Source organism: Pleurodeles waltl, chromosome 1_2 (genome assembly GCF_031143425.1).
Source record: "Pleurodeles waltl isolate 20211129_DDA chromosome 1_2, aPleWal1.hap1.20221129, whole genome shotgun sequence".
Lineage (NCBI taxonomy): Eukaryota > Metazoa > Chordata > Amphibia > Caudata > Salamandridae > Pleurodeles > Pleurodeles waltl.
The window spans coordinates 802,147,330-802,159,744 of NC_090437.1; the positions used below are offsets into that span (position 1 = coordinate 802,147,330).

General features: G+C 44.4%; 1 protein-coding gene across 1 annotated transcript in view; it reads left to right on the top strand.

Moving 5' to 3' along the window:
* AADAT (aminoadipate aminotransferase) overlaps positions 1-12,415 on the top strand; it is a 378,880-nt gene that overhangs the window by 162,658 nt on the left and 203,807 nt on the right. Inside the window, exon 6 of the mRNA XM_069244307.1 lies at positions 11,540-11,734. Coding sequence (XP_069100408.1) covers positions 11,540-11,734 — 195 coding nt within the window. The remainder of the gene's footprint in view (positions 1-11,539; positions 11,735-12,415) is intronic.

Below are 12,415 nucleotides of genomic sequence, written 5' to 3' on the forward strand. Positions count from 1 at the left end.
AGATGCTGCTGGAACTCAAATCTGTGCCTGACAATCTTGGAGATCTGTCTTGAAAGTGGGTTGGGAGGTACAGCTTGCTGGGGTTTGTGGTAATGGCCAGTGTGTAGTGCTGGCGTGACTTTGGGGTCGAGTCTGTAGATGTTTATATGTAACTATGTCAGCTAACGGGAGATGCGCTGGGAATTCCAGTGATTAATGGAGGTAGGTGGATCTGTAGCCAGTGTTCAAGGGGAAGTACCTCCTTCACATCAGTGACAAACTACCATATGGTTATGGCATGCTGAAATGTGTTGCAATAAAAGAGCAGTAAGGGGGAGGGAAGACGTTGGAGTTATTTCCAGTGATAGTGAAACTACTTTTTGAGTGCAAGACTCTGCCAGGAAATTAACATCACATTTCTACATATACTACTTTTAAGCACCATGTACTGCAATCTGCCTTGAGTACTGCAAGGGCTTTATGGGGATGACTCAAGAATATTTACGGGAGATTTTTGCCTGTCAAAAGGGTTTATTTTGATTAAATGAATTGCAGTTATTTTACACTTTTACGGTCAGGATACATTAGTAGGGCTGAAGTCATGTTTCCACTGGAACTGTAGTGGATGGTACAGTAGGTGCTGCAGTCCAGTATTGGCATTAAACTTCCAGACCCTAGGTACACCTTTTGTCATGTATTAGGGACTTAAAGGTGAGTTAAATAAGCCAGTTAGGAATATGCCAATTCAGCAATGTTTGAATCAAGAGCACAGGCACTCTACAACTTGATTAGCAGAGGTAAGGTGCACAGAGTTATAAAGCCAGGCAGAGGTGAAAAATCCAAGGTAACCATGCAGAAAAAGCAGTTTCCTCCACTTTTTAAGGAGGCATTGAAAACTGCATGGTGGACTAGATCATTGTAGACTCTGCTGTCACACAGTAAATGATATTCCCAGGTGTGCAATGTAAAACACAAATTTTGACAGTGGTCTAGAAGGATTTAAGTGTGACCTACATGTAACCTTTTAAAAAAAAAAAAAAAATTTTACTTTAGTAGTATTTTCATAAGTATAATGTGTAGGAACTGTGGTTTACTTCCTCTGTACATATAGCTACCCGCAGGAAATAAGCATGTTAAACAATGCACAACTTTGCCACATAGGTTGCCCCGTAGTCGGGGGCCCCAGTGATGACTGTTTTCCCATGATTGGCCGGAAATCTAAAAGAAAGCACCTATTGCCCAGGACTACATTTTAGCAAGCAGACAATAAAAGACAATTATATAAAAATAATTTAGAAGACCCCTCACCTTCTCCTTCAACTCAAAAAAATATCTTTACTACCTCATCATTCTCTCAAGTGGGAGCTGGCCTGTTCTGCTTCCAAAAATATGTATTGTTTATTTCTGTTTTTAATAATACACCTCATTAAGACTATTTTCCTTTCTCAATTCCATAGTCAGAAACTGCTATCAGTAAACCAATATCGTATTGCAATATGGGATATTCTCCCTGTTAAACATGTGTATAAAATAAAAATACATTACCTTCATCTAGTGCTAATTTTTGTATGTGTAGGGTCACGGAGAAAACCTGTTAAGTATACAGTGAGAATTAAGCAGCAATGTGAATCTCCCTTTAAATCTCAAGTCTTCGAAGTAAATGTAACTTGTTTAATCAAGGTAGTATATTTATCAATGTTATAGATCTCTATATATTGAATGATTCCATTATCTGACAAAGACTCCCCGTAGTGGAATAGGCTGCCTGGGTTGCTACAGTATAGTGAAGATAGAACAAATAACTCCAGGAATTTCATACTTCTATTTGTTATGGCTTTTTTTTGCAGTGCTTTATCTGGAAATGTGGCACTTTATCTTTTCTCACTCAAGCATTTCCGGGCTACTTTGTAGCGGAGTAAGTTTGGTTAGTCTGGTGGGAGCCCCACTATGGAGAGGTGCATGGAAATTCAAGATTGTTCTGAGACCTGCCACTGTGTTTGTCTTGAAAGACTGTATCTTATTCGAGTTGATGTTGGCTCTTTAGCTCGGCCATCTGAAGTCAATGGCACTGAACAGTAGTCGCTAAAACAGACCGGAGTCATGCTTCGCCGACTGCTTAATTGTCTCTGGCTCCTCTGTTCTCCTTGAACATCCACAACTAAGAAGTCACACAGGCCTTTGTCATTTGTAGGAGAGAGGTAGAGCACATCATTTTAAAGTTTAATTGCATAGAACAGGGACTGTAGGAGCACAGGAACCATGCCGTTAAATAGTGGCCATTTTTAACAAAACAGGGTAATTTATATTTCAATAAGTCTTACTCATTCCTTATTTATAAATAAATGAGGTAGGTCCACTTGGGAATGGTATGCACTTTTAACAGAACTGGATAGGCCGATTATGGTATATTGCGCTTAGACCTCAGCAGTGGTCAGCATAGAGCATAGAAAAAGCTAAAATATTTGTACCTCACTTTGGCGGGCATGGAATCCTTGATTTGTCCGTTCGGTACAAAATGCATTCCTATATCATGTAAAATAAAATTGTTATGGTTTATATATCCATTTCAGAGTTGGATATATAGGTTTGCTCACTAACCACACACACAAATGCGTTAGGCAAAGAATAATTGACCTCTAATGGAGTGGATGACTAAGAAAATAGCTGGCAGAAATGTAACATCATCTCTGAGCTAATCACGATGGTAAGCTCACTAGTTATTATTTTTCATTTGTTGCCAAACGAAAACAGAACGCTTGGAAAAAGCGCAGGATCCACAAATGTCTGTAATAGGTGAATTTTGTCAACAATATCGAATTGCTGGAAACAGTTGGCAACGAAGACATGCCCGTTGAAGTGAGACTTGGATCTGTACTAACCATATGAGTCTAGTGCAGTGTTTCCCAAAGTGTGAGTCCCGACACACTGGCGGGTCATGAGCCGATTGATGCCTTTAACCCCTTCGCTGCCAGGCCTTTCCCCCCTCCTGTGCCGAGCCTTTTTTTGGCTATTTGGAGCAGTTCGCACTTAGGCCCTCATAACTTTTTGTTCACATAAGCTACCCACGCCAAATTTGTGTCCTTTGTTTCCAACATCCTAGGGATTCTAGAGGTACCCAGACTTTGTGGGTTCCCCAGAAGGAGGCCAAGAAATTAGCCAAAATACAGTGAAAATTTCGTTTTTTTCAAAAAAATTGGAAAAAGGGGCTGCAGAAGAAGGATTGTGGTTTTTTCCCTGAAAAGGGCATCAACAAAGGGTTTGCAGTGCTAAAATCACCAGCTTCCCAGAACAGGCAGACTTGAATCAGAAAACCCAATTTTTCAACACAATTTTGGCATTTTACTGGGACATACCCCATTTTTACGATTTTTTGTGCTTTCAGCCTCCTTCCAGTCAGTGACAGAAATAGGCATGAAACCAACGCTGGATCCCAGAAACCGCAACATTTCTGAAAAAAGTAGACAAAATTCTGAATTTAGCAAGGGGTAATTTGTGTAGATCCTACAAGTGTTTCCTACAGAAAATAACAACTGAAAAATTAAAATATTGAAATTGAGGTGAAAAAAACATCAATTTTTCTCTACGTTTTACTCTGTAACTTTTTCCTGCAATGTCAGATTTTCGAAAGCAATATACTGTTACGTCTACTGGACTCTTCTGGTTGCGGTGTTATATAGGGCTTGTAGGTTCATCAAGAACTCTAGGTACCCAGAGCCAATAAATGACCTGCACCCTGCAGTGGGTTTTCATTCTATACCGGATATACAGCAATTCATTTGCTGAAATATAAAGAGTAAAAAATAGCTATCAAGAAAACCTTTGTATTTCCAAAATGGGCACAAGATAAGGTGTTGAGATCCAGTGGTTATTTGCACATCTCTGAATTCCGGGGTGCCCATACTAGCATGTGAATTACAGGGCATTTCTCAAATAGACGTCTTTTTTACACACTGTCTTACATTTGGAAGGGAAAAATGTAGAGAAAGACAAGGGGCAATAACAATTGTTTTGCTATTCTATGTTTCCCCCAAGTCTCCCGATAAAAATGATACCTCACTTGTGTGGGTAGGCCTAACGCCCGCAACAGGACATGCCCCAAAACACAACGTGGACACATCACAGAAAACAGAGCTGTTTTTTGCAAAGTGCCTACCTGTAGATTTTGGCCTCTAGCTCAGCCGGCACCTAGGGAAACCTACCAAACCTGTGCATTTTTGAAAACTAGAGACCTAGGGGAATCCAAGATGGGGTGACTTGTGGGGCTCTGACCAGATTCTGTTACCCAGAATCCTTTGCAAACCTCAATTTTTGGCAAAAAAAACGCATTTTCCTCACATTTTGGTGACGGAAAGTTCTGGAATCTGAGAGGAGCCACAAATTTCCTTCCATCCAGCGCTCCCCCAAGTCTCCCGATAAAAATGGTACCTCACTTGTGTGGGTAGGCCTAGCGCCCGCGACATGATATGCCCCAAAACACAACGTGGACACATCACAGAAAACGGAGCTGTTTTTTGCAAAGTGCCTACCTGTAGGTTTTGGCCTCTAGCTCAGCCGGCACCTAGGGAAACCTACCAAACCTGTGCATTTTTTAAAACTAGAGACCTAGGGAAATCCAAGATGGGGTGACTTGTGGGGCTCTGACCAGGTTCTGTTACCCAGAATCCTTTGCAAACCTCAATTTTTGGCTAAAAAAAATGCATTTTCCTCACATTTCGGTGACAGAAAGTTCTGGAATCTGAGAGGAGCCACAAATTTCCTTCCATCCAGCACTCCCCCAAGTCTCCCGATAAAAATGGTACCTCACTTGTGTGGGTAGGCCTAGCGCCCGCGACAGGATATGCCCCAAAACACAACGTGGACACATCACAGAAAACAAAGCTGTTTTTTTGCAAAGTGCCTACCTGTAGATTTTGGCCTCTAGCTCAGCCGGTACCTAGGGAAACCTACCAAACCTGTGCATTTTTGAAAACTAGAGACCTAGGGGAATCCAAGATGGGTTGACTTGTGGGGCTCTGACCAGGTTCTGTTAACCAAGAATCATTTGCAAACCTCAATTTTTGGCTAAAAAAATGCATTTTCCTCACATTTCGGTGACAGAAAGTTCTGGAATCTGAGAGGAGCCACAAATTTCCTTCCATCCAGTGCTCCCCCAAGTCTCCCGATAAAAATGGTACCTCACTTGTGTGGGTAGGCCTAGCGCCCGCGACAGGATATGCCCCAAAACACAACGTGGACACATCACAGAAAACAGAGCTGTTTTTTGCAAAGTGCCTACCTGTAGATTTTGGCCTCTAGCTCAGCTGGCACCTAGGGAAACCTACCAAACCTGTGCATTTTTAAAAACTAGAGACCTAGGGGAATCCAAGATGGGGTGACTTGTGGGGCTCTGACCAGGTTCTGTTACCCAGAATCCTTTGCAAACCTCAATTTTTGGCTAAAAAAACACATTTTCCTCACATTTCGGTGACCGTAAGTTCTGGAATCTGAGAGGAGCCACAAATTTCCTTCCACCCAGCGTTCCCCCAAGTCTCCCGATAAAAATGATACCTCACTTGTGTGGGTAGGCCTAGCGGCCGCGACAGGAGACACCCCAAAACACAACGTGGACACATCCCATTTTTTTTTAAGAAAACAGAGCTGTTTTTTGCAAAGTGCCTACCTGTAGATTTTGGCCTCTAGCTCAGCCGGCACCTAGGGAAACCTACCAAACCTGTGCATTTTTGAAAACTAGAGACCTAGGGGAATCCAAGATGGGGTGACATGTGGGGCTCTGACCAGGTTCTGTTACCCAGAATCCTTTGCAAACCTAAATTTTTGGCTAAAAAAACGCATTTTCCTCACATTTCGGTGACAGAAAGTTCTGGAATCTGAGAGGAGCCACAAATTTCCTTCCATCCAGCGCTTCCCCAAGTCTCCCGATAAAAATGGTACCTCACTTGTGTGGGTAGGCCTAGCGCCCGCCACAGGATATGCCCCAAAACACAACGTGGACACATCACAGAAAACAGAGCTGTTTTTTGCAAAGTGCCTACCCATAGATTTTGGCCTCTAGCTCAGCCGGCACCTAGGGAAACCTACCAAACCTGTGCATTTTTTAAAACTAGAGACCTAGGGGAATCCAAGATGGGGTGACTTGTGGGGCTCTGACCGGGTTCTGTTACCCAGAATCCTTTGCAAACCTCAATTTTTGGCTAAAGAAACGCATTTTCCTCACATTTTGGTGACAGAAAGTTCTGGAATCTGAGAGGAGCCACAAATTTCCTTCCATCCAGCGCTCCCCCAAGTCTCCCGATAAAAATGATACCTTACTTATGTGGGTAGGCCTAGCGGCCGCGACTGGAGACACCCCAAAACACAACGTGGACACATCCCATTTTTTTAAAAGAAAACAGAGCTGTTTTTTGCAAAGTGCCCACCTGTAGATTTTGGCCTCTAGCTCAGCCGGCACTTAGGGAAACCTACCAAACCTGTGCATTTTTGAAAACTAGAGACCTAGGGGAATCCAAGATGGGGTGACTTGTGGGGCTCTGACCGGGTTCTGTTACCCAGAATCCTTTGCAAACCTCAATTTTTGGCTAAAAAACGCATTTTCCTCACATTTCGGTGACAGAAAGTTCTAGAATCTGAGAGGAGCCACAAATTTCCTTCCATCCAGCGCTCCCCCAAGTCTCCCGATAAAAATGGTACCTCACTTGTGTGGGTAGGCCTAGCGCCCGCGACAGGATATGCCCCAAAACACAACGTGGACACATCACAGAAAACAGAGCTGTTTTTTGCAAAGTGCCTACCCGTAGATTTCGGCCTCTAGCTCAGCCGGCACCTAGGGAAACCTACCAAACCTGTGCATTTTTGAAAACTAGAGACCTAGGGGAATCCAAGATGGGGTGACTTGTGGGGCTCTGACCAGGTTCTGTTACCCAGAATCCTTAGCAAACCTCAATTTTTGGCTAAAAAATGCATTTTCCTCACATTTCGGTGACAGAAAGTTCTGGAATCTGAGAGGAGCCACAAATTTCCTTCCACCCAGCGTTCCCCCAAGTCTCCCGATAAAAATGGTACCTCACTTGTGTGGGTAGGCCTAGCGCCCGCGACAGGATATGCCCCAAAACACAACGTGGACACATCACAGAAAACAGAGCTGTTTTTTGCAAAGTGCCTACCCGTAGATTTTGGCCTCTAGCTCAGCCGGCACCTAGGGAAACCTACCAAACCTGTGCATTTTTGAAAACTAGAGACCTAGGGGAATCCAAGATGGGGTGACTTGTGGGGCTCTGACCAGGTTCTGTTACCTAGAATCCTTTGCAAACCTCAAATTTTGGCTAAAAAAACGCATTTTCCTCACATTTCGGTGACAGAAAGTTCTGGAATCTGAGAGGAGCCACAAATTTCCTTCCACCCAGTGCTCCCCCAAGTCTCCCGATAAAAATGATACCTCACTTGTGTGGGTGGGCCAGGTGTCTGCAACAGAATAAGGCCCAAAACTTGTAGAGATAGAGGGGATAGCACAGCGAGTTTATAAGGACATATTCTTTTATACATCTTTAGACTGACTCTGCTTTGGGGACCCACATAAGTGAGGTGTCATTTAACCTGGGAGACTGAGGGGAACACTGGGGAGTAGGAATTTTGTGCTGGAGTGGTGATTCTACGAAGAAAAGTCAGGAAAATATGCTTTTTTTAAGCAAATTTTGAGGTTTACAGAGGAGTCTGGGTAAGAAAATGTTGGGGGATCCACGCAAGCCACACCTCCCTGGACTCCTTGGGGTGTCTAGTTTAAAAAAAATGTCTGGGTTTGGTAGGTTTTCCTAGATGAAGGCCGCACCCAGGACCAAAAACATAGGTGCCCTCTCCCCCCAAACACAGGTAGTTTTGTAATATATCGTTTTGATGTGTCCACATACGTCCATGATGTGCCAAACACTAAAATTTTGAAAAGAAACGCACTTAGGTTATGTGAAAAAGACCCCTCACCCACCAACCAAGTTGGTGGCATGCTTCATCATCGGGGTCCCACCTGAGGCACCTAGCGTGTCACAGGTGTGCTGCGACGCCTGATTACAGCGGAGCAGGTTTTGTCATTTTTACCACACATACTGGTTGGATTTTGCACGAGGGGGGGCAGAAATGGCCAACAGGTCAATGCCCCCCTTGGGGGTGCGCCCCGTGCCCAAGGGGACGCCCCCCACAAAAATAAACAAATAAAAAAAATCCCTGGCGTTCTAGTGGCTTCTGCCCCCCTTGGGGGCAGGTGGGCCTAAAAAAATAGACCCATCTGCCCCCGGGGGGCAGAAATGGCCAGCAGGTCAATGCCCCCTTTGGGGGGGGGCGCCCCGTGACCAAGGGGACGCCCCCCCACAAAAATAAACAAATTAAAAAAATCCCTGGCGTTTAGGCTGATCTCTCTCCAAGGGGTGCAGAAATGGCCTCAGTACATGTGCCCCCAAAGTGGGGGGCGACCCTTGCCCATGGCCCCCCCATCCACTAACACACACACACACTATCCCTGGTGTCTAAGTGGCTTCTGCCCCCCTTGGGGGCAGTTGGGCCTAAAAAATTGGCCCATCTGCCCCCGGGGGGGTCAGAAATGGGCAAGAGGACAATGCCCCGTGCCCAAGGGGACACCCCCCCACAAAAATAAACACATTAAAAAAAATCCCTGACGTTCTAGTGGTTTCTGCCGCCCTTGGGGCAGATCAGCCTAAAAATAATAGGCTGATCTGCCCCCAAGGGGGGCAGAAATGGCCCTAAAAGACATGCTCCCCAAAGGGGAGCGACCCTTGCCCAAGGGTCTGCCCCCCCATCCACTCCACACACAATCCCTGGTGCCTAAGTGGCTTCTGCCCCCCTTGGGGGCAGATGGACCTAAAAACAAATAGGCTGATCTGCCCCCAAGGGGGGCAGAAAAGGCCAACAGTTCTATGCCCCCTTGGGGGGGGCGCCCCTTGCCCAGGGGGGCACCCCCACCACATAAATACACAAATAAATAAACATCCCTGGTGATCCAGTGTTTTCTGCCCCCCTTGGGGCCAGATCTGCCTAAAAAGTAGGCCAATCTGCCCCCAAGTGGGGCAGAAATGGCCGTAACTAATTGCCCCCAGAAGGGGAGCGACCCTTGCCCAAGGGGCCGCTCCCCGCAAGTCAAAATCACTAAACAAATAATAAATAAAAAAATCCCTGGTGTCTAGTGGGCATTCCTGCTGCCTGATCGCAATGCGATCGGGCAGCAGGAATGCTCAAAGAGACACCGGGGGAAAGGAAAAGCCTTTCCTTTCCCCCGGTGCCTCTTTGGGCCAAACCCCCCACCCACCGGGAAGAGGAACTCACCTCTTCTTCTCTCGCCGCACAGGAAGCAACTGGCTTCCTGTGCGGCGAGAACCCCATAATGAGGTCAGCGCGCGATCGCGCGCTGACGTCATTATGGGGGGGTAGAGGGGGGTCGGGTGTGGAATGGGAAGGGCTTCCCCTTCCATCCCTGACTTTGGGGGGGTGGGGTGAAGCACACGGATGGAGCGAGAGCGCTCCCTTTGGGCAGTGTGCCGAGAACGTAATGGTTTGCCAACTCCCTGTATAGCTTATTTAGGCCACTGAGCTAGGGCGAAATAACGTTTTGACAACTGTTAAAAAAAAATGTGGCTTATGAGTAACCTTATTTGAAGTACATTACATTGTTTAAACAGAGAATAAAGTTTATGTTGATCTAATCTGCAGTTGTCGAAATATTGGGTGGGGTTAGAGGGAGGAAGATGTTATTGGGGGAAAGCACGGCAAAGTATTATGGAAAAAAGGAGGTGTGAAGACATGCAAAAGGACAGAAGGGCAAAAGGGTGGTGTAGGTGTTGAAGGAGTAACACTGAGATGGTATCATAGAGGAGAAGAGAGAGGGCAGAAATGTTACGTTGGAGCAAGGTGACTGGGTTTGGAAATATGGTATACATGGAATAAGCCGCGTGAAAAGAGAAGGGTGTCCTTTTTGATCCGATCAGAGGCAAGCATTGGCAGAGGTGGAGAGAGGGTGGTTTGACTGAATCAATGCCAGAGTAACTGGGGTTATAGAGTAGAGCATATAGAATATGTTTTCAAAGGTTGGCTGATGAGTATAGAATTCAATGACGTAACGAAACTTGAGGGGCCCGCATGCAAAGTACATGGAGGCATCCCTCCACCCAGCCAACCACCTACCACTTTTGCTGAGGGGGTCTGCGGGGGCCTATGCTAGTCCACTGATGGGATATGTGTATTGTGCAAGGTGACAGCGGAGAATGTGAGGCAGCCCATCCACATTCCTGTTTTTGCATAGATGTCCCATATGTGAAGTCAGATGTAGAACTGTTGTGCCACGTACTGCTGGAGTTCAAGTCATTACCTTCCACTACTCTTCACATGACTGTAATCTCCTCCCCAAACCAGAATCATTACATCTGAAACACCCCTCTCATCTTAACTAAATAACTCCAACTTCTCTCAGGCCTTCTCTGCATAATGCAACCGAATGCCTGATATCTGCTCAGTTGCTGGCCTCGCACTCTGGCCTTGCAACTGAAAAATATATATGCATGAAACAGCAGTAGTTCTCCAGTAATTATTATAGCATTCTTAAATGGTGAGATTAGGGAACCTTGAGATTATCCCATGTCAAACTTCCCAAGCGTATGTCCCTCAATTCATTCTTTCTCTGAACCATGCAAAAAACTCAAAATTCCCTTGCTCAATTAAAAAAACGTTAATCTGCACCATCAGGAATACTGCCTTTAATGTATGCAGATTCACATAGTACAATAATTTATAAGTGGATTACAAAGCACACTTTGTTAGGTTTTTAAAATTCCCTGTTATGAAACTACAAAGAAGCCTTCCACTGGTGTTTTTTCTTAGAAAAACAACCGTTTACCAAATGCCCCCACCGGCGTCATAGGCATTCTTTTCCCATTCCCACCGTGGAAAGAATTGTATTCCTGCTCTTGATTGGAATAATCTCTCATTTGATGGTCACAGTAGCTCTCAGAAGGGTTTAAGTGCCCACCAGCTCTTGTACATCCAGTGCATCCTTTTCATGGTACAAGCATTCTTTGCTTCTGGTGGAGCGTTTACCTGAGCTTACCATAATGGGGTACTATTAATTGTGGGTAAATTAAATTCAAAGTTCAGATTTTCCCTTTGTGATCCCTCTTACTTTTGAATCAAGCAATCTGTGTGTGCGTGTGCAACTAAATTTTTTTAATTGGCCCCCTGTTATCATCGAACAATATAAACCTCCCAGGGCCAGCTGGCTTTCACTTCCAAAGTAAGATTTTTTTTTTTTTTTTTTACAAAAAAGTTCAAAATAATTAAAATGTAACCTTGCTAAATTGTATTTTACTGCTAGATTTTGGGAGGTAAAGTGCAAGGCTGCCTTTTACCCTCTGACAAATTCTAGCATAAACATTTCTGTGGTTAAATAGGTTAGCATTATCAAATAGACAAAAATGAAAAAAGTTGATTTTGCAATATTGATGACTGATGGAAAATCAATACTTGGAGTTAATTTTAATAAGTATGTTTGTCCCATTAACTTTTCCAACAGCTAAGACCTCTGAGGTGTAACATCGTTAAAGTTCCAGCTGACAACCATGGCATTATTCCTCAAAGTCTGAAAGATATACTTTCCAGGTGGACACCGGGGGATCCAAAAACCCCTAAGTTCCTCTACACTATTCCAAATGGAGGAAATCCGACTGGAATCTCATTATCCACGGAACGCAAAGAAGCAATCTACAAGGTAAGAAAATCTAATGATTTAATAAGGAACTTTGAACTTTTACACTGATCTTTTTCAGATAAGAAAATAGGTTAATATATATATATATATATATATATATGCAAAAAACAAAGGAGAACTCTGGGAAGTTCCCGATTTTAGGTGGAGAGCTGCTCTAGTAAGGAGCACCCTGCAACACCAGCGACACTCTAGATTTGCTCACCTCAAATGTCTGCTTATCTAGCAAAGTTTTTAAGCATAGGATCAGCACAGTGCTATTCTCGCCGAGATAGATAGTGACAAAGTCTTTTGCCATTTGTACAGCAAAATCTTTAAGCATAGGATTGACACAGTGTCATCCTCACCAAGCTGTAAAATGACAAAAGCCGTTTACCACTCCAGGCACAGTATTACAGCTTTGGACTGGTCAAATACCGTCCAAGCCAACCTGGAATGACTAAAGCAACCCCTTACATGTGTTTCGCTCTCATTAGAGCTCTTCAGAGGGGTATAGCTTTGTCCAGACACAAGGGAGCACCCAGTATAAGTCAAACCAAGGCCCTTTCAGGGTTAGAGTGACGCATAAATTATGCAAAAAACAAAGGAGAACTCTGTGAAGTTCCCAATTTTAGGTGGAGAGCTACTCTAGTAAGGAGCACCCTGCAACACCAGCGACACTCTAGATTGACAGTTGTACATTGG